At 34.4% G+C, this 24,152-nt stretch overlaps 2 protein-coding genes across 2 annotated transcripts; both read left to right on the forward strand.

Moving 5' to 3' along the window:
- The first annotated feature begins 16,708 nt into the window (after positions 1–16,708).
- LOC139431414 (uncharacterized) lies at positions 16,709–19,250 on the forward strand. The gene has a single exon (XM_071199074.1). It carries the CDS (start codon positions 16,971–16,973, stop codon positions 18,774–18,776), a length of 1,806 nt encoding a protein of 601 aa, XP_071055175.1. The 5' UTR covers positions 16,709–16,970; the 3' UTR covers positions 18,777–19,250.
- A 2,517-nt stretch (positions 19,251–21,767) lies between these two features.
- Positions 21,768–22,433, forward strand: LOC111422932 (uncharacterized). The gene has a single exon (XM_023056191.2). The coding sequence runs from the start codon at positions 21,768–21,770 to the stop codon at positions 22,431–22,433; it is 666 nt and encodes a 221-aa protein (XP_022911959.2).
- Positions 22,434–24,152: the final 1,719 nt, after the last annotated feature.

Below are 24,152 nucleotides of genomic sequence, written 5' to 3' on the forward strand. Positions count from 1 at the left end.
CATTTCGTATGGAGTGCATCCTGTGGTCGTTGTTGGTGTTCTATTCATTAAATAAGCACTAGCTCGTACAGCTTCACCCCAAAATCTTTTTCCTAATCCCGAATCATATATCAAAGCTCTTGTCTTTTCCATTATTGTTCTATTTGCTCGCTCAGCTTTTCCATTTAATTGTGGAGTATGTGGTATAGTATAGTCTAATGCTGTTCCTTTTTTTTTGCACCAGTTTTGCAATTCATTATTGGTGTACTCTTTTCCATTATCGCAACTGATTTTTTTAACTTTTGCTTCTAATTTTGTTTCGACTTTTTTGACGTATTCTTGTATTATTTCAGGCACTTCACTTTTGTTATTTATGATGTATACTTCAATGTGATGAGTATAATCATCTAACATTGTTACAAAATATTTCTTTCCATCCCATGTTTCCGGGTCAATTGGTCCACATTTTTTGGTCCACAGACAACAAATTCTTTTCCAATTCCGATACATATATGCATCTTTCAGGTTACAATTTCCTGGTTCAATTTCTCCTATTGCTTCTGTTTTTATCGTTTGATCCTTTTTTGCTGTTCCTATATTTTCATTTAATTTTTCAGTCTTGATCAAAATCTTCATGTCATTTGTCATGTGGGTTGAGGGACCCGAATCCAGTATCCATTCTGATTTTTTATTTAAGTTTTTTGCAGCCAGGAAACTTACCTTGTCTTCAACTTTAACTTTATTTTTTTCATTTTTATTCCTGAAAAAACATTGTTTTTCAGAATGATTATTTTTCTTGCATCCTTGTTTGTTTTTGCAATTTTTTGCGATGTGCCCTTTTTTCCACATTTGAAGCATGTTATGTTGTTTGGTTTATTGTGTCTATTAGTTCTTTTTTGTTCACCTTTAAATGCCACCTGTTCCGTTGTGTTTTCACTTTTCATTCTCAACTCTTCGTTAAGCAATCTTCCGGTTAGTTTTTCAAAAGATTTATCTTTCTCTGAAGCCGACTCCCAACCACTTCTAAAATATTTATACGTATTTGGTACTATCGATAATAACTTTGTTATTTTCATTTCGTCTGTTATTTCTTGTTTTAATCCCCTTAGTTTGTGGGTTATATTTTCAAGTTCTGCTATGTTCGACCCCATATCAACTTCCTTTTTAAATTGTAATTGGTAAAATCTTGTAGTAGTCTGTAGTTCACATCTTCTGTATCTCTTTGATACATTCCCGACAATTTTTCGATCATTTCATTTGCCGTCTTACTGTTTAGCACATACATCATCGGTTGTTTTTCAATTGTTGTTTCTTTTGGACATTTATTTATTCCATAAGCTATCTCATACCCTTGGCCTTAAAAAAGATTCCAATTTGAAAGCTCCACACTTCATAGTTCTCCGCTCCTTTCAATGTGTCAATACTTGCATATTCGTTAGTTTGACTCATTTTTATTATTTATTTTATTTTAATTTTTTTATTTTAATTTTTGTTTTTAACTTTTTCGTTTATATTTATAAATAAATTAAAATGTCTTACCGAATTTTTTATCCTAAGTTTTGAGTTTGTTTTTATTCACTTGCTTTTAACCGTCAACGATTTCTTCCATTGTTTCGATGAGACAACAATGGCGACCGCGTTTTGGCGTCGTTTTTATGAAACTTTCCTTTTTATTTTTTATTCCCTGGCTTTTCTCACTTTTCTTCGTTGCGTGGGCCCATAACCTGTTGTTTTAGGGCAAATCAGGGTTTGATTTTAAACAACCGGGACCAACTAAATTAAGTTTATTATGTATTATTTCTACTTCAACGTGTTAGAACGTTTTACAACCATGTTACAACTATTATAACCATTGAACTACTTAACTTGTTCTTGTACGACTGAAGATATAGTTTCAAACACAGAATATAACAGAAAGGACAAAGAGATCTTCCCGCTAAAACGCATTTTTATACGCTGGTGCGGCACCGCCATATTTGTGATAGTTAGTCGTCTACTCGTCTGTCCCCACGGTCCCCACTCCCACTCTGCGTTTGTTCACCACGTGCGATAGGTGTGAGAGAGTTTACGTTTGTTTGCGATTCTTATCATTTGTGTTAATAGTTTTGTTTCTTTAGTTTTATTATTGTTAGGTGTAGCGTAGTTTATTTATAGTGTTTCTACTTTATTAATTCTTATATTTTAAAATAGTAGTAGTTTTTTCAGCGTAGTTTAGTTTTTCACGGTCTAATTTAGTTAGTTAATGTATTTTTAATTTTTTTTATTAGTATTGTATTGTATTTAATATAAAATGAGTGTGAGAGGTGGTTTTTACTGTGTAGTACATGATTGTAATACTCGTAGTGGTCATACAAACATAAGCATGTTTCGAATACCAAAAAATCAAGAAAGGTAAACAAAATGTGATATCAACATTTTCTTATAATTTAATACCTAATATAATTTTTTTAGAGCAAGTCAGTGGCTGAAAGCTTGCGACCGATTAGATTTGCAAGACAAATTCTTAGAACAATTGTACAATTGCTATAGAGTTTGTGCCTTGCATTTTAAAAATAACATGTACAGTGATCCATACAAAAAAAGGTTGTTACCCACTGCAGTTCCTACTGAATTTACAGAGAAAACAAGCCAAAATCCTAAGGAGAAGATTGTGATATTATCTGGTAATTGTACCAATAAATTTTTATTTCAGCATATTGTTTAATGGATATTTTACTTTAGATACTTTACTTGTTCCTTCAACATCGAAAGAGATTATTTCACCCAAGCTGGACTCTTTCGCAGGTATAAATGAAAGTAGTTTCACACAAAAACATTTTAAACAAAAACCTTTTGTTTTTCTTAAAGCTGGAGCCTCTGGAATGCCATGTACCTTTTTCTCAGATATAAATGTAAGTTGGGTTGGCCATTTTATTTTGATTTGTTTTAATTGTTAATTGATTGCTCCATGAATTTATTGCAATTGATTTAATTGAAAATTAAAATTTAATCATACTATACAACTGAAAAGCAATAAAATATTATTTATGTGAATAAAAACTTTGCTTTTCAGAAGGGTGGAATTTTCTTTATTTTCGGCTCAACCGGTTTCGACTATTCTTTTTTAGTCATCTTCAGGAAAAAAGAATAGTCGAAACCGGTTGAGCCGAAAATAAAGAAAATTCCACCCTTCTGAAAAGCAAAGTTTTTATTCACATAAATATTCTAACAAGATGGGAAGTAATAATATTAATGAATAAAATATTACTTGTATTTTAAACAATTTTTTTTGTAGAACTGGGACGACCATCTGGAGGTCAATGTGAGGAATCTCAAAGTACAGATAAACAACATAATACTGAATTATCTTCAGGTAAATTTTTAGAATAAATATGTCCCTTATTGTGCTGCATACAACATTTTTCTTACTAATTAAAATGAAAATTTTTAGATTTCACATTCAGCCCTTTGTTTGTTGAAGTGGATTCAGTATCAACAGGTAATCTATTAAAATATATCTTAAGAAAAAGTTTTCTTTGGCCTCTTAATCCTTTTTATTGTATTGTATTAAAAACTCCTTTTTCATTATGGACTTATTAAAATTATACTAATTGTTTTTTTGGTTCTATTTGAATAGAAACCACTCCAACTTCGTCCGCTATGTCAACTCCCAGCACTATAAAATCAGGTATGTGTAGATATTGTTAGAAATGAAACATTCGTACGTTATGGCGATTAACACCGATTACGGGTGTTTCTGGCCGAAGGCATAGCTGTATATACAGCGTGTCCCGTATCTTCCGCATCAGAGCATTATACGGTTGTAGAATACATTATTCTGAAGCGATCTTTCTAATAAATTTTTTTCGAAATGTTTATAATAACCGCACGGGAACTGTTTAACAACGACCAATAACGGACGACTTTGATTCACCGAAAAAGTTTATTTCTCTTTCCGTGACGAATCTATTGGTACACGTGGGAAAGGAGTTATCATCGGCGTAGCGGACCGGCCGAAGGAGGCACCGACTACCTGAGGCTGATTTGCGATCTGCTGATTGGACGAAAAACAGTTCGTTTAAACAGTTCCCGTGCGGTTATTATAAACATTTCGAAAAAATTTTATTAGAAAGATCGCTTCAGAATAATGTATCGTACAATCGTATAATGCTCTGATGCGGAAGATACGGGACACGCTGTATACAGTATATCTCTGGATCGAGTTACAAAGAGGAACCAAACATGTTAGAAAAATCAGTAATAAGAATTTATTTCCTCTTTGTAACTCAATCCATACTCGATTCGGAGACCGTATAGTATAAATACATATAATAAATATAAAATCAGTTTTAATTAACATTTTGTTATTATCTCTTTAGAATCATTTGCACAAACAAATATGTCACTATCATCGAGCACGCCAAGGAAGAGAAAATTGAGACAATCAATAAAAAATTTACGATCAGAAAATTTAAAAGTGAGAAGATTACTTACAAATACAGTTAGTAACAACGAACCCACTTTGAAAGATTTTGACAATTGCTGTGATAAATTTTTGCCCAACGATTTGGCCAAGTTTGTTAAAATACAAGGAAGACTGTGCAATATTACTTCAACAAAAAGAACGTATAACACAGCATACAAAGAATTGAGTATGCAGTTATATTTTTTGGGTCCTCGTTCTTATAGATTTCTACAAACGTTATTCTATTTGCCTTCAACAAGGACTTTAAGAAGGTTGACAGAACATTTAAAATTTTTGCCGGGGCTCAACAACATGCATTTGTACAAGGCATTGCAAATAAAAGTCTCTGGTATGGGTCATTTGGATAAGGATTGCATCCTATGCATTGACGAAATGGCTCTAAAAGAAAATTTCTTCTATCACATTGGAAGGGATGAAGTAGTCGGGGTTGTAGACAGAGGAGATAATAAAAGAGAGTACATTGTAGCTCGATCTGCTAATGTGTTTATGATTAGAGGGCTGATTAATAATAGGAAGCTACCACTTGGTTATTTTTTTACAACAACACTTACAGCATCAACCCTAAAGGAAGAAATCGAGGAATGCATCAAAAAATTAAAACATATTGGCCTCCATATAAGATGTGTCGTTACAGATATGGGAAGCAATTTTATTCAACTCCATAATCTTTTAAATATATCGCCCGAGACGGCGTGGATGTTTAATGCGGACGCCATTCCGTTTATTTTCGATACTCCTCATTTGCTGAAAGCAACAAGGAACAATTTAATAAAACACGATTTTCATTTTCATAATAAAAAAAACATCATGGAAATATATCGAAAAATTTTATGAAATGGATGTCCAACAGAGAAATCGATTGGCACCCAAATTAACAGCAACACATATCAACCCGACCAACTTCCAAAAAATGAAAGTTAAATTGGCAGCCCAAATTATTAGTAATACAGTGGCAAGTAGCTTAGAAGTGTACGTCTCTTTCAAAGCGCTCCCATCAGAGTGTATTGGGACAATCGAATTTATCGAAAGATTCAATAAATTATTTGATATTCTTAACTCAAGAAAATATTCTGGCGATGACGAGCATCTAAATGAAATGTTACATTTCATTAAAAATTTAAAAGTAATCAATAACAAAGGAAATGACGTTACAACATCAATAAAATGTATAAAAGCATGGACAATAATAATTAGTGGTATCAAAACATTATGGAACACATTAAGAAAAAACAATCATGAATACATAACAACAAGATACGTAAACCAAGATTGCCTAGAAAACTTTTTTGGGCAAATCAGGACGCAGGGCGGAAATTGTTTGAACCCAACACCCATCCAATTCGAAAGAAGCTTTCGAAAGTTGTTTTGTCAGAGATATTTTCATACCGGGAATGAGAATTGCAGCGATGATTTTGCCACATTTTTAGTAAAAATAAAGAAAATAAATATGGCCGAAATCATCGAGGAAGTGCCAGTGACATTAGAAACAAAAAATGTTGTTAACACTCTGGTTTCAGTAGACACGGACTACCGAAACCAGGAGCTACCGGCCCAAAATGGGTTTACGTACGTCTGTGGATACCTGGCCAAAAAGGTATTGGCTGTGCACAATAATTGTGATACTTGTGCTATTATGTTTAATGAAGAAAATTTTGAAGCAAGCAAATTATTTATGCACTTTAAAAGTTTTTCTTCTGTCAGTGTGTACGGAAATTTAATATCAGCATCTGATTTATTTTTAAATTACATTTTTAAATTAGAAGAATCATTTTATGATTTATACCCGAATGTAATATATAAGAGAGGGGTAGGTCGGCAATTTTTACAATACTTACAAACAATAGAACAATTTTATATGTACAAATTTTCCATCAAAATATTTGTTAAGTTTATTTATTTGTTAAGATTTCTTATTTTTTAAATTTATTTATTAGGTTAAGATTATTTTATACTCTAAAATTCCATAATAGAAATATTAAAAAAAATTTTGTAAATACTCCTAATATTTAATTTAAAATTGTAAATAAATTAAATATTTTTATATGATCTACAGTTTATTTAATATCCACTATAAAAAATCTAGCATATTAATACGTTTAAAATTGATATTGTTACTTAACAATACTAATACTTATGAAATAAATTTTATGTATTTCAGTATTTGTACATTTTTATAACAATTAACGTAATTATATGTTCTTGATAGAAATTTAGTAACGACGGTATTTTGCTACAGATTGGACACTAGACCATAAAAAGAGTATTTTAAATTTTAAAATTGCCGCCGTAACTATCACCAATATGGCGAAGGTTAAATAAAATGAACAGTAAAACATCAAAGACGCCGCCGGTTTTGTCCTTTCTGTATATTCTGTGGTTTCAAAAACAAAAGTTATGCAACCGTACTTACATTATGTAAGCATTACATGTTGACTATCTGTTGACTAGTACAATCTTTAATTACCTTATTTGTTTTTATTGTGTTATAATTCCTCTGTTCTTCTTTTTTGTTTACTGATCTTGTGGTTTCGGATCCATCTGTCTCGAACCGACGTTTTGTCAAACGTCGGTTCGTGTATTTTCCCTTTCTCATCTCCTCGATACAATCATTTTCTTCCGTTCCATTCATCTCTTTTAGTTGGTTTCTTGAATTTTCCGTTAGAATGCAAATTTCAATAGCCTTATCCAAGTTGAAATCATCTTTTTGTAATAATTTTTCCCTTGTTGAATCATCTTTGATACCAACAATCAACATTAATTTAACCATTTCTTCTTTTATATCCCCAAATTCACATTGATTTCCTTGATTTTTTAAATTAGTTGCATATTCATCTATTGTAGCCATCTCCTGTCTTGACGTTATGAATTTGTAACGTTCATAGGTTAGGTTTTTCTTAGGTACGAAATAACTTTCAAATTTTTGTTTTAATACTTCGATCTTGTTTTCTTCTTCTTTGTTAAATGTGAAAGTATTATAAATCTATCTCTTCATGACCCATAAGATGAAGTAACTGCGCACATTGTACTTTTTCTTTCTTTTTTCCTATTTCCGCCGCTATCGTGTAGATTTCATAAATCTGTTTCCACCTTTTCCAATTTATTGCTAAATTTCCATTGAAATCCATTGTCTGTATTGGCTTATTTGTATCTATTTTTCTTTATTCTTCTTTTATTTGTTAATTTCTACTGCGCCATGTTATATTATGTTAAAGAAACAACGCTTGAGCGTGAACTGGCTTTATTCAGTCTTTTGTGTGAATCGTTTTCATTGAGTAATCTAAGTTGCCTAACTATAACTTATTTAAATAAACTAAACTAAATTCATTACAATTCAATATATACTTTTTCATACCTTCGTTAGTTAAATGCTGGGCAGCTCCAGAATCCAAAATAAACTCCTCCAAATTAATCAATTTATCTTCATTCTTCACTAACAAATTTGCCAATAAGGGTGGGGTCTCCTTATATTAAAATACTGATTTAAAAGTTTTCTACATAATAGTTTATTCAACTACATACGTCGACTGTCTTACATATTCTATCTGTTATTACTTAATACTAACTGACATACTCCCACTACATGCCATTATTGCCATTGCTACAAAACATATTTATCTTTCCGTTGACATTAATTCAAAAATAATATTATGGCCCATAAACATAACATAACATTAAAAGTTGAATAGAGAATGGCGAGGACAACGCATATAGAATTCGTTTTTGCTATAAACACATGCAAAATTGTACGGTAAAATTAAGTTTTATTTGTTATTTCTTATTCATAAAACTGAAAACTAAACAAAAACAAACATAAAAAACATGGAGTAACATAGAATATAAATTTAAGGTTACAATAAAATTATGCTGATGGCCCATCCATTACAGAACCATCGTACGGAATAAATGTATATCATCAAGTTGATTTGTAACAAGTTATATAGCACACTGTCTTTGGTGAAACTCAACATATTATTATTAAGTGAAAAACATGTTTAATAAAAACATGTTAAAACTATGTTTACAAACAATATTCTACCTCAAAAGGACATTCACATTACTTGTGATATCACCAAAGACTGCAATAAATATGCCACCACATCAAATTACCTTCCAAGATAATGAAAAACCAATCTTAACACATAAATTTAATGTTGAGGATAATCCTGATCGCTTAATGTTTAAGTCTATTTCTTCGTGTATGTGCCATAAAGAATTCAGCGATCGCAACTCTAGAGAATGATATCAATTTAGAAAATGTATCACTAAATGGTATTAAGAATACTGATGTTCATACAATTAAGTCTAACTGTTCAAGTAAACCACAAGATAAGAACATAAATTTATATTGTTCAGTCTGCAATTTTATCTCAAACATCTCTCTCTGGTTTAATGGTTCATTCTAAAATGATTCATTACGATGTTAATCCCTTTAAATGCACCTCTTGCGATGACGAATATCCAACTTATATTCAGTTACGAAAACATTTAGAGGAGCACCTTGAATCAAATAATAAAATTTATTGCCGACGATGTTCAAATTCAATTACTATTGAAGAGGTTATGTTTCATCAAAATTTATGTAAAAAGTATCTATTGTATGCGTGTATACAATGTTAGCATTTCTTTTCTTAACGACGCCACAAAATCCTTTGATAGAGCCCACCATAGATGGAACTCCATCTGTACAAGTTCCTACGCAGCAGTTCCACGACAAGTTTAATTCTTCTAAATATGAATTGATGCTGTACATATATATACATATATCTTATTATGTTGTTATTATCATTTCTTTCCATTTCAGAATCATCCTCAGGAACATCTATAGTATGAAAACGAAAAAGTCTGAATCAACTATAAATTTGAACAAAATCAAAAATTCTAATAAACACATGTTATCTTATATTTTAGGTTAGGTTGTAGGAAATAACAATCTTATAATAAAATGAACTTACGTCACACTGAATAAACAACCCTGGTATCAATTTTAACGTTCCAATTTCATTAGCGTGTTAGAAATAACATGAATAATATTAAAATATTAAAAAACTTAACTTCAACAAATTAAAACACGATCCGACAATGACAAAATGGTAGACGGAAATCCAAATTTTAAGGTTATGTAAACGTCGTGAAGTTTGCAAAATGTCACTTTAAAATATTACAAAATAATGACAAATGTTAAATATAAACGGATGTGGTAAAAAGTAGGGGAGAAAGGGATTGATGAAAGATTTTGGTAGCCAAAGGATTTATATATATCTTGACCTGTTGTGCGTTCAGTCAGTTCTCTGTAGCATAAAAACTGATTTATTTCATGTTTGTCGATGAAACGTGTTACAGTCCAATTTATTGTTTTATGTTTCTACGTAATAGATTTGAATTTAACTTATGTTTTTTTAATTTGTATTTATTTCAGCCACGGAGTCTGGAGATCCTTTCCTTTTCTCCAATTCATACAAAATTTATTTTTAATTGAATTGTATGTTAATGTCTATTCTTTAACCAGTTAATAACTAAATTCCAAGGATTAAAGTAAAATATTGCACTTTTACTGGTTTAATAGTGTTAATATATTTAAAAAATTATAGTTTTTATTTTATATGTTTCGCCCGTTCCATGCGGGCATCATCAGAACTACAAAAATTTTTTTTTATTTTCTCATTAGATCAATCAGAATGAATGTGTTATTTAATTATAAAAAATAAAAGAATCAAAAAACAAACTTAAATAAATACTTACATTGAAACTTATAAGTGAAAATTCAAATATTTTTGTAACAAACTTTTTTTGTTGATAAAAATCATTGATTCTGCGTTATGTGGTAGCTTTAAACTTCTTTGATTCAAACTTCTTTTATTTTTCTTTAGATTCCACACTTTTTAACGTCGCCATTCCTAATTCATCTTTTATCTTCATTTTGTTTATCCATCAGATAGCAAAATGCTTTACTTTCATTTGATTTCCAGTTTACACCTATTATAGCTTCATTGACTGTATTTTTCAAAATATTTTTTGATTTTTTCACTTTTCCTCGTGGTTAGCTCTTTTTTATATAAAAAATGTTTTCCATTATTGAGTGTATCCTGCCTCTAAATTTAAATATTTTCATTATAAGTTTAATCTAAGGCTAATTTAAGTTTTTTTCGTTTAATTGTTAACAATATTTTTTAAACATTTATATTTATATATTTTAACTTGACTTCTAATTTTTATACCTACATCAAAAAAATTATTTTATAATTAATTCATTTTAAAAATGTTTCGAGTTAACATCACTCTAATATATTTACCACCTTTCATGATGGGGTAACCCGAAACTAGTACGACTTTATATAAGTACATCTACATACTTTATACATCTAAATGAGGCTGGTTATAGAAGTCCTCGGTACATTGGGGAATGGATTAGAAAGGGATTTATAAATCGGATTGTTACATTTAGATGTCGCAGATATTGGGTTCCCAGGGGCTAATCCTAACCCTTTCTATTTTTATTTCTTTGTCTGTTTTCCAGTTTTCGTCAAACGCTTGTTTTCGCCTGTTATATAAGAAATTAATTAATAATTACCGTCAATTAAGGAGTAAAACGAAAGTTAACATGTGCACATTACAACGAAACAACATTTCAAACGGATAATGTATAAAATCCTCTACTCAAAAGCGAGTTGCAAAAGATAAAAGCGAAAACAAAAATACTCACAAATTATTTTATTAAGAGGACACGTGCGTGGGTCCTTGAGAACTTGAAAAGTTTGGCGTTTTCTAAAGAAGATTTATGGTTGTTATTCTTTAAATGTTTAAAGAAGGTGGAAGACTCTTTGATAAAGTGTTCTTTGATTCTGGTTTTAAGGCTTCTACCAGTTTGGCCTATGTAAAAATGTTCACATTCGTTACATCTTAATTCGTAAACTCCATTAAGTTCTAACTGGTTAAGTTTGTGTTTGTTATTAGTAATTAACTGACCTAGTTTGTTATTGGAAAAAAAAATTTTAAAATCTTAAAAAATTATAAACTTATCTCTTTCGATATCAAAAACCTCTATACTAACATACCAATCAATTCCACCATTTCAATAATCAAAGAACATTTAATTCGCAATAGTAAAGAACTTGCACTCAACATCAATAAAATAAACTGCTTTTCTAAATTATTAGAAATTACATGTAAACAAAACTTCTTCTTATTTGATGATAAATTCTTTTACATGAAAGACGGACTGCTCATGGGTTTGCCTATTTCTGAAATACTCGCTGACATATATGTTAATCATTTCGAAAAAGAATTTTTCTCAAAAAAACGTGAACCTTTTACTGGTGGTATAAAATTCTACTGCAGATATGTTGACGACATCTTTGTGATTTATGACGGTAACCCTGCTTTGTTACATGGTTTGAGTAACCTCCTTAATAATCTATGCGATTTAAAGTTTACTAATGAACTTGAAAAAGATGGACAATTAAACTTTTTAGACTTGAATATCAACAAAAATGTAGATAAAGAGTGTCTCGATTTTAACATTTTTAGAAAAAATACGTTCACCGCAGCATCTTACCATCTGATTCATATAACTGAGCACAACATAAAATGGCCAGTTTTAGATTTGCATTCCATCGACTCTGTAATACTCCGTTAAACAAACCAAATTACATTTCAGAACTCAAAAACATCATAAAAATAGGCCTTAATAACAGATTTAAACTTAAAGACATACAGAAGATTTATAATAGTGTTCACAACAATAACATTAATAAACTTGTTTATGCAACCCAAATATCACTCGCGAAGGGGTAAAATGTTTTGTCAAGTGCGCACGATGTCGTGAGACATGAGAAAATTCAACTGTAGACCGATTTTTTTTTTTTTTTTTGAACCCGGTTTTTATCGGCTGTATTCATTTGGTCCTTCGACCCGGATATATATTTATTTTTCAAATTTTTCTCAATTCTTCTTTAAGAATTTGTTCCCCCTGGAACTTTAATTGAATATTTTTTACTTTTCTTATTTTCTAAAATTACGTTTCTCATATTTTGGAGAGGGTTTCTTTAATTTTCGACGTGGCCATCTGGCACAACATGGTCAACAATTTTTCTTGTTCCGTCACAAGTGCGACGTTACATGCAACCTTATTGTTCTCTTGAACTTAAAATTTCCTTACAACTTTGCAAATTTTTCCGCAATTCTTCTTTAAGAATGTGTTCCCCTTGGAACTTTAATTAAATATTTATTTTCTAAATTTTTTCGCAATTCTTCTTTAAGAATTTGTTCCTCTTGGAACTTTAATTAAATATTTTATTTTCAAAATTTTTTTCTTCAGTTCTCCATTGAGAATTTATTCCCCTTGGAATTTTCTAGTAGTATAGCTATGGGCGTTCTGGACCAAAATCCCATAAGATTTAACATTGGGGTCGAAAAGTACTTTTTATCCCCACCACTACCTCCTTTCGAGGGTGTAGCCACGCCCACATTTTAAATTCAACCAATCAGAGCGCAGCATTCTCCAAGAACCCTCTTTTTGGCGGGAAATTTGAATGAGGATCGACAGGCCTTATGATGATGACGTCATCATCGAGGCCGGACACAAAGCGTTTGGTTTGGCTTACCGGCTGAGTGCTATGGTGCGGGGTGCGGGCGGGCAGGGCAGGGTGGTTCAATCAGAGCATAGCATTCTCCGAGAACCCTCTTTTAGGCTGGGGATTGAATGAGGCTACCGCCTTATCACGATGACGTCATCGTCGATATATCAAGGCCTTGACACATCCGGACACGAAGCGTTTGGCTTGGAGGTTATAAAATGGTAAATATCTCGTTAACGATGCTTCAAATCGAAAAATAAACCAAAAAATTCCCCCCTACAACCCCCTGTCGCCTATAACAAATACGAACAATATGGCACGGGTGAAAACTGCCAAAAGGGCCTTATTTAGTTATCGAGCTGATGACGTCATGCCGCCGGATCATGTGGAGCTTGGTAGTGGTGACGTCATCTAGACAACCAGTTAGGTGCGGCATTTGGGCGTGGGCCGGTAGGGGGGGCAGGGTGCGAAGTGAGGGGTGTTGGAACTTCATCGAGACCTTGATACATCCGGACACAAAGCGTTTGGTTTGGCTTACCGGCTGAGTGCTATGGTGCGGCGTGCAGGCGGGCAGGGCAGGGTGGTTCAATCGGAGCATAGCATTCTCCGAGAACCCTCTTTTAGGCTGGGGATTGAATGAGGCTACCGCCTTATCACGATGACGTCATCGTCGATATATCGAGGCCTTGACACATCCGGACACGAAGCGTTTGGCTTGGAGGTTATAAAATGGTAAATATCTCGTTAACGATGCTTCAAATCGAAAAATAAACCAAAAAGTTCCCCCCTACAACCCCCAATCGCCTATAACAAGCACGAACAATATGGCACGGGTGAAAACTGCCAAAAGGGCGTTGGTTCAACCCCTGTTCAACCGGTTGAATACCGGTTCAACCCCTGTCCCCCCCTAAGACCTAGCCTGGATAGATCATGATCTACAGCCCGCGCGGTGTTGAAGCTGATGATTACGTAATGTTGCGTAATATTATAAGTAAAATTGTTAAAGTTTATTAAGATAATCCAGAAAACATAAAACGTGCAAGTATAAAAGATTTTTTAAAATTAATAAATAATTATGTTTTTTTGGAACAATGATGGGAATCGTTGATGAACGGGTTGACGTGAGAGGAAATTAAATAATAATTTATTAAGGAAGTAGAGGGGGGGGGGGCCGCAGCTACCTATCAAATTTACCTAGCAATTTATAAATCGGTCAGTTGAACATCAACTTCCGTCGTTTGCGGATTTAATATCATGTAAGTGTGGGAATTCTTCGATTATCACGTTAGTTATCTCAAGGTCACGCGCTAGATTGTTATTGCAGAGCCCGGACAGTTTAGGAAACGTGCGCCCCCTCCACACTAAACGTATACCTTGATAAGCGTACGCTTCGATTTAGTTCATTGAATATTGAGACTGGAGTGGGAGGCGTTTTAGGATCACTTTCCTAAACTGTCCGGGCTTTGGTTATATGTATACATACATATAAAAATAGGATTTTCTGCTAAAGCGTAAATTAATATTTAACATTCACATCATCTTCATATCATTATTTAAGTGTTTACCTTAGCTATCCTTTGATATGAAGTCGCTCCCCTGATATAAGCGTAGTCATTTTCGTAATTGTCCGAATGAATATGGTGTTGAAGCTGATGATTACGTAATGTTGCGTAATATTATCATAAAACGTGCAAGTATAATGTGTATGTTGCATATATAAATTTAAAAATAACTTTAAAAATTGTGATGACACTTGCAATTATTTTTAAACAATCCTATATGTTTATCAAGGTCACCGGCGTATTAACTCATGTCCACACGTAGAGTTTCTATATTATAATTAGCTTCCCCTTAACAGATAATTTATTTTCGATTTAATGATTATCAAAAGTTATTTCCCAATTATAATAATTATCAAAACTTGTTTCTTTAATTAAAATGTGTATATAAGGCTTTGATATTAGACAAAAACTTATTAATATCCTGCATCTCATGCGAGAAGTTATAACCGCAATTTTCGCTGTTCTAGAATGGCTTCAACATCAGTCAAAACCCTGTCTTTTTCAAGACTAGTTGAGGAAATGCGTCATAGAGTTGTAACTGCTGATGGGGAAGATATAGAGCCCGCAATAAAGGACTGTAATCGTAATATTAAGGTGATGAACGCTGCGCTAAAGGTAGCCAACACAAGTGGTGAAAAGCACCACATAACCACTTGTGCTGGTCACATGCATGGATTCCGAAGCATGCTAAAATCGCTCCGGTACGTAACTGGGACCGGGTACAAACCAACTCACCCGACTCGCGAGAACTTTAGAAGCTTGCGGGTAAAATGGCAAGACCTTCAGACGGCGTTCTCCAACAGAATGAGAACGGGGATCATCATTAACCTGACCCACAAGGACCCTCGACAATTTATGGAAGATGCTAAAAAAATGATAATAAGGAGAATGACTAATGATGTGAAAAAATCAACATTGAAAGTTAACGCTGTGTTTTGTGGTGAATTCGTAACTAAGAAAATGGGAAAGGAAGTATTTGAATTTAAATATATAAATACTAGAAATGTCGCAATTTATAACAACACCGATTTAGAAGAGTGGTTTAAGAGCAACATTCAAGACCCCGTTCTAAAAGACCTTGAAGAATTTCAAGAAAAAGATAGTGGATGGGCTTTAAATGCGATCGTAAACCTACAGATGAACATTAATAAATATACCCCACAACTTGGGTCGTCATACATTGAATTACCTAGGGCCCTTAGGTTGAAACATGCTTGTGTAAATGTAAAGAACGATGATGAAGCATGTTTTGCGTGGGCAGTGACTTCAGCGCTTTATCCAGCCAATCATCACACCGACCGAACTTACATGTATCCACATTACTCAGAAGTTTTAAATATGAAGAACATAGCAATGCCGATGGTCATGAAACAAATCCCTCGGTTTGAACAACAAAACGATGTGTCGGTCAACGTGTACATTCTCGAATCACTAAAGAAGGGGCGGTATAATGTAGTTCCTTCCTATCTAGCTAAGGAGAGGAGAGGCAGACACGTTAACCTGCTACTCATCCAAGATAAGTATGTAGAAGAAGAAGATGGGGATGATGATGGTGAATTCAAGCCGAGATTTCACTACGTTTGGATAAAAGATTTATCCCGACTAGTGTCATCTCAATTATCGATACATCATACGAAAAAATATTTCTGTGAACGTTGCCTTCACTATTTTTACACTTCCACCGGTCTAGAAAAACACGTGGAGGATTGTGCTAAAATGAATGAATGCCGCATCCGTATGCCGAAGGAAGGTGAAATGGTATATTTCAAGAATTTTCAAAATAAAGAACCGGTTCCATTTGTGGTGTATGCGGATCTAGAATGTCTTCTGATACCAACAACAAAGACTGATACACAACATAAGCCATATAGTATTGGTTATTACGTAAAATGCTCATATGACGAGTCCCTGAGCTTTTACAAATCATATGCCGGTGAGAACTGTCAGCAGTGGTTTGCGACCGAAATGAAGCAGCTAGCGGAAGATGTGGAAACTATATTCCTATGTCCCTTACCCATGGAACCCCTTACCGAACCGCAAGAACTGGAGTTTCGCTCATTATCATGCTGTCATATATGCGAAAACCGCTTTGACGTAGTCACCTACGTCAAAGCGGTTTTCGTCAGAGTTCGAGACCATTGTCACCTTACTGGTAAATATCGAGGAGCTGCGCATGAGGATTGCAACATTAACTATCAGGATAGTCACGTGATTCCAGTAGTCTTTCATAATTTAAGTGGGTACGATAGTCACTTTATTATAAAGAATTTAGCAAAAGATTTCGAAGGACGCATCGATTTGCTACCTATAAATAAGGAGCGATATATTTCTTTTACTAAAAATATAGACCAAAATTTAATTAAATTCCGGTTTATTGATTCATTTCGGTTCATGGCATCGAGTTTAGATAAATTAGCAAGTTATATAGATTCCTTTCCAAATTTAAAAACACAATTTCCAAATTTAGATGAATCTAAATTCAATTTATTAACGCGTAAAGGAGTGTTTCCTTATGATTACTTGGACTCTTTTACAAAATTAAATGAAACTGCATTACCGGATGAATCTAAATTTTATAACTCTATGACCGACAGTCACATTGCAGATACTGATTATACGCATGCTAATGAAGTGTGGAACGCTTTTGGCTGTCAAAATTTAGGAAATTACAGTGAGTTATATTTGAAAACAGATATTTTGTTATTAGCAGACGTATTCGAGAAATTTCGGGCTAGCTGCCTGAATTCGTATAGCTTAGACCCGGCTCATTACTATACATTGCCCGGGTATACATGGGACTGCATGCTGAAGTATACGAGGGTAAAACTTGAGCTATTAACGGATATTGATATGGCAATGTTTATAGAGCGAGGTATACGAGGAGGTCTAAGCCAGTGTTCGAAACGTTACGCCTCGGCTAATAATAAATATCTACCTAATTATAAATCAGATGAGCCATCAAAATTTATAATTTATGATGATATCAATAATCAATATGGATGGGCAATGTCTCAGTACCTACCCTATGGCGGATTTAAGTGGGTTGAGGGAAACAACATCAACTTCACTGTACCTGAGGATAACCCTGAAGGTTACATTTTAGAAGTTGATCTCGAGTACCCTGAATCCATTCATGATTCACATTGTGACCTTCCATTTTGCCCAGAACATCGTGCACCACCAAATTCAAAACAAACCAAATTAATGGGCACTTTATATAATAAAGAGCGATATGTGTTGCATTATCGTAATTTACAACAAGCGATTGAAAATGGTTTAATTTTAACAAAAATTCATCGTGTTTTGGAATTTAAACAGTCGGCTTGGTTGAAATCATATATTGATTTAAACACTAAATTTAGAACCGCGGCGATTAACGACTTCGAGAAAAATTTATTCAAATTAATGAACAACGCCGTATTTGGCAAGACGATGGAAAATATTCGAAAACATTCCAATGTGAAGCTTGTGACAAAATGGGGTGGTCGTTACGGCGCTGAGGCGTTGATCGCGAAACCAAATTTCAAATCCTCAATTATCTTCGATGAAAATTTAGTTGCTATAGAGCTCAATAAAATGGAAATTTATTTTAATAAACCCATCTACGTTGGTATGTGTATTTTAGATATATCGAAATTAAAAATATATGATTTTCATTATTCGTATATGAGGAGACGATTTGGGGACAAGGCCAGAGTCTGTTACACCGATACTGATTCCCTTATATACGAAGTCGAATGCCCGGATTTATATGAAGTGATTCGACGCGATGCTTCGAAATATTTCGACACGAGTGATTATCCTGAAAATAATATATACAACATTCCTCGTGTAAATAAAAAAGTTCTCGGTATGATGAAAGATGAAAACGCCGGTAAGGTAATGACTGAATTTGTGGGGTTGAGATCGAAGATGTATGCATGCCGAGTGGAGGGGGGAGATAGAGTTAAAAAAGCTAAAGGCATAAAAACGTCTATTGTTAAAAACGTAATCAGTTTCGATGATTACTTAGTATGTTTGCGAGAGGACAAAGAAATGCTCGTCACCCAAAAATTGTTTCAATCGCGAAACCACCAAGTATCAACAATTACGCAAACCAAAACTGCACTTAGTTCTCACGACGATAAAAGATATATTATTCCGGGGACAGTTGATACTTTACCCTGGGGACATTGGCGCATCTTATCATGCTGTTAACAGGTGCGGATCGAATTAAACTCTCATTATTAAACAATATAATTCCCCAAGAATTGATAAGACAACATTTTTTTGGAGCCTGCCTACAAGCATCTTTAATGTAAATTAGGGTATTAGCCGGAAATGTTGTTTGGTTATATGAAACATAAGGACCTACACATACCCATAATGCATTTCTGGGTAAAAGTGGAGAATGAATGTTATGATCCAACACGTAAAGTAATGAACACTTATTGTGTGTTAACGAAACCGACTTCATCTATGAAGAATGTAATAATAATAATAAATGTATCTTATTAAATTTATATAATTTATGGTTTTTTAAATAAATAAATAATCTCTAATCTTCTATAATTTTTTATTTTAATCCTTATCTCTCCCGACTGACAGCTGCTGCCGTGATGTTTTTTTTTAGCAGCAACCGTAGCGTTGCTTTATTTTTTATTAAGTAAATATAAACATGTCTGCGATAAAGGTTACCACCACTTCTATACCCTCTTAAGTTCCAACACTTCACTCCCCGCATGCTCGAACCCCGGCAGAATTCCAAGCCAAACGCTTTTGTGTCCGGATATATCAAGGTTTTGATGAAGTTCCAACACCCCTCACTCCGCACCTCACCCACTGCCCCCTACTGGCACACATCCTTCACCTAACTGGTTGTCTAGATGACGTCACCACCACCAAGCTGCACACGATCCGGCGGCATGACATCATCAGCTCGATAACTAAATAAAGTCCTTTTACCAGTTTTCACCCGTGCAATGTTGTTCACGCTAATTATAGTCGGCAGGAGGTTGTAGGGAGGGATAGGGGTTGAACCGATCGGTTGAACAGGGGTTTTAACCAAGGCCCTTTTGGCAGTTTTCACCCGTGCGATATTGTTCGTGCTTGTTATAGGCGACGGGCGGTTGTTGGGGGGGAATTTTTTTGGTTTATTTTTCGATTTGAAGTATCGTTAACGAGATATTTACCATTTTATAACCTCCAAGCCAAACGCTTTGTGTTCACATGTCCGGTGGAATGACGTCATCAGCTCGATAACTAAATAAGGCCGTTTTGGCAGTTTTTACCCGTGCCATATTGTTCGTGCTTGTTATAGGCGATTGGGGGTTGTAGGGGGGAATTTTTTGGTTTATTTTTCGATTTGAAGCATCGTTAACGAGATATTTACCATTTTATAACCTCCAAGCCAAACGCTTCGTGTCCGGATGTGTCAAGGCCTCGATATATCGACGATGACGTCATCGTGATAGGGCGGTAGCCTCATTCAATCCCCAGCCTAAAAGAGGGTTCTCGGAGAATGCTATGCTCCGATTGAACCACCCTGCCCTGCCCGCCTGCACGCCGCACCATAGCACTCAGCCGGTAAGCCAAACCAAACGCTTTGTGTCCGGATGTATCAAGGTCTCGATGAAGTTCCAACACCCCTCACTTCGCACCCTGCCCCCCCTACCGGCCCACGCCCAAATGCCGCACCTAACTGGTTGTCTAGATGACGTCACCCCTACCAAGCTCCACACGATCCGGCGGCATGACGTCATCAGCTCGATAACTAAATAAGGCCCTTTTGGCAGTTTTCACCCGTGCCATATTGTTCGTATTTGTTATAGGCGACAGGGGGTTGTAGGGGGGAATTTTTTGGTTTATTTTTCGATTTGAAGCATCGTTAACGAGATATTTATCATTTTATAACCTCCAAGCCAAACGCTTCGTGTCCGGATGTGTCAAGGCCTTGATATATCGACGATGACGTCATCGTGATAAGGCGGTAGCCTCATTCAATCCCCAGCCTAAAAGAGGGTTCTTGGAGAATGCTATGCTCTGATTGAACCACCCTGCCCTGCCCGCCCGCACCCCGCACCATAGCACTCAGCCGGTAAGCCAAACCAAACGCTTTGTGTCCGGCCTCGATGATGACGTCATCATCATAAGGCCTGTCGATCCTCATTCAAATTTCCCGCCAAAAAGAGGGTTCTTGGAGAATGCTGCGCTCTGATTGGTTGAATTTAAAATGTGGGCGTGGCTACACCCTCGAAAGGAGGTAGTGGTGGGGATAAAAAGTACTTTTCGACCCCAATGTTAAATCTTATGGGATTTTGGTCCAGAACGCCCATAGCTATACTACTTTTTCTTTTCCGTATTTTCTCATTGGGACATTGTCGCTTTAAAACCGATCCATGAAGAAACATCTAAATCGTTCCGTCTTCTCATACCTAGATACCTTTAAAGAAAATGTACAGGGCTTCCGAACTCTGGGTTTTCCAGTTGACCAATGGAATTTTCTTTTATTTAACATATTACTTCAGAAGTTAAATACATCATGTAAAATTAAATTCGAGTCAGAACATACCACTTTCGATATTCCGATGTTTGAACAATTATTGCATTTTTTGGAACAACAATCTAAGGCTCTAGATTCTGTATCATTCACTTCGTCGGAGAAGCCCTCAATAAATCGATCGAAATTGTCGACATCTACTATGGCTCGTGAAAAAGCAATTGATTTAAAGGTGGAAGATTCGAAATCGGCCGTCAAATGTCCGATATGCTCAGAATCACATCAGGTCTACCGATGTGCTCAATTTCATGTTAAATCGCCAGCTGAAAGATTAGTGATAGCAAGAGATAACAATTTGTGTCGAAATTGTTTAAGCAAAGGTCATACCACTAACAATTGCTTTTCAAATCACTGTTGTCATTCATGCAAGCAACGCCATCATACATTACTTCATTTTGGACCTAAACAGCCAATTTCTTCTACTCATGTGGGTACAACATTAGATATAAATAATCATTCAAAACCAGAAAATCGTCGAGTTATCTTACCCATCGCCTTTATTCATTTATGATCAATTTGGTCAACCTCATTTGGCACGTGCATTGATTGACTCTGGAAGCACGTCAAATTGTATTACCACCAAGCTACTGCAACGACTTCGTTTGCCACGACAAAATAATTCTTCGTTAGAAATACAGGGTTTAAACTCGATGACGTCCATCTGTAACAAAGAAAGTGTTAATTGCATCATTCAACCTTGCCATTCAGGAAACTTATCGTTTAATCTGAAAGCTATTGTTACATCTTCAATATGTTCCGCTCAACCTTCATTATCTTCTATTATACAATCCTACGATTATCTTAAATGCCTCCAATTCCATCCCGAACATCATTCTCCTTCCGAAGAAGTGGATATATTATTGGGAGCAGAATTGGTACATCAATTGTTTACTGGTGGTCGTGTCTGTGGTGGTCAGGACGATCCTGTGGCTGTGTATTCAGTGTTCGGGTGGATAGTGATGGGAAAATCCAAATTATTACCATCCATGTCTTTATCAACATCTATCTTAACAATTGATGACTCATTACATTTATCAATGCAACGCTTTTGGGAATTGGAATCTACTACTGAAATCAAGATGATGTCAATTGAAGAGGCAAAATGTGAAACTCATTACAAAAATAATTATCGTCGTGATATTAATGGCAGATTTATTGTATCACTCCCGTTTAGAACCAAAGAACCTATTCTTGGAAATTCATATGATATTGCTCTGAAACGATTTAAATTATTGGAGAAACGTTTGTTGAGAGATGATATACTTCACAAGAAATACGTCGAATTCATGAGGGATCATTTGCATTCATTAACGTAATTGCAAAAGATATAAAATTATTAAACGGAAAATCTATCTTAAGTCACACTCTTCGTTTCGACATCTTTGAGCGGACTGAGGATGCGTAATTGAAACAAGTTGTAGGTTAAGGATAGTTGAACGTTAAGAAAGCGGGAAAATTTGAAATGCAGTTCTTGAAATGAACCTGACTATTTAAAATAAAAATGGATATGATAACATTTTTAGAAAAAAATCTCTGGTTGTTAAAGTCGGAAATGTCGTTGAGTAGGTTTTCTTCATTATCCTTTTTATATTTGTTTATGAAATATTCCTCATAGAGAATGACATCAAGAACGCTGGGATGATGTTAAGTTTTCTAATATTTTTGTTAAGTTTGTTCAAGTTATGGCTATAAGTTAAAGTTAAGTATTGTTTTTTGGTTTGGAAATTTGGGTAAACTAATTTTCTAATATTATTATTATGTATACTGTTAATATCTTGCAAAAAGGTGATGTTATAGCCGTTATTAATTCCTATTTTTATTATATTGTTAAGTTCTGTTTGAAAGTTATTTTTATTAAGGGGGGTGTTGTAGTTAATCTGTTGAACAAAAAATTAAGTGCAGCTTTTTTATGAGCAGTACAAATGTAAGAGTTCTTGGGGATGATACAATCAGTAGTTGTTGGTTTCCTGTAAATGTCGAAATTGATAAAACCATCCTTGTAATTCTTTATGAGAGTAAGATCCACAAAATTTATACGGTTATTGTTTTCCTTTTCCATGGTGAATTCTAGATTATTGATGGTGTTGAAAACGTTGAACAAAGCTTTAAGCTTAGCCGGATTCCCCGTGTAAATAATAATAATGTCATCAACATACCTTTCATAGAATTTAATATCTTTAGTGAAAATGGAGTATTTGTATGAGACCAATTTATTTTCTAGATTATTAACAAAAATATCGGCGATGATACACGAAATCGGAGAACCCATAGGCAAGCCATTAGTCATAGTGAAAAATTTATTGTTAGAAAGGAAAAAATTTTGTTTACATATGAATCTGATGATGGAGCAAAGGTCTTTTATGTTCTCATTCTCAACACCATCAAAATCATTCATGTGACGTTTAAGGTGTTTCTCAATAATTTTCAAGGACTTATCTATAGGCACGTTAGTGTATAGGTTTTTTTTAATGTCTATGTTGATGATATTGTCACCGGTGCAACATCAATCAAAGATATACTTACATTAAAGGAAGATCTAATTGCTATTCTACGGAAAGGGGGGTTTGAGCTCGGCAAGTGGGCAAGTAATTGTTCACACCTTTTGGAAACCATATTTCAAACTGATTTGCAATCATTACTGTCTTTAGACTATGAAGACTCAATTACTGTTAAAATTCTGGGATCACATTGGTGTGTAATCACGGACAACTTTAAATACCAATATTTACCTCGTTCAAATCATTCGACAAAAGAATACTATGGTATTGTTTCAGATATTGCTCGGATTTATGATCTATTGGGATTTTTAGCACCACGTACATTCAAAGCTAAGCATTTTATTCAACAACTTTGGCAAGTTCATTGTGATTGGGATGATATTCCACCTCATCACGTGGTAACACAATGGGAAAACTTTAAGCAACAATTAACTTTATTATCAAATCTCGAAATACCTCGCTTCATGTCATCTAGTGATTATAAAACTTGTGAGCTTCACCTCTTTTGTGACGCCTCTGAGGTGGGATATGCTACTG

This window comes from Onthophagus taurus, chromosome 8 (assembly GCF_036711975.1).
Source record: "Onthophagus taurus isolate NC chromosome 8, IU_Otau_3.0, whole genome shotgun sequence".
Taxonomy (NCBI): Eukaryota; Metazoa; Arthropoda; class Insecta; order Coleoptera; family Scarabaeidae; genus Onthophagus; species Onthophagus taurus.

Bases quoted from the DNA above. Each gene is read 5' to 3' on its own strand.
- LOC111422932 (XM_023056191.2), top strand. From the start codon at position 21,768: ATGACGTCCATCTGTAACAAAGAAAGTGTTAATTGCATCATTCAACCT.
- LOC139431414 (XM_071199074.1), top strand. From the start codon at position 16,971: ATGGCATCGAGTTTAGATAAATTAGCAAGTTATATAGATTCCTTTCCA.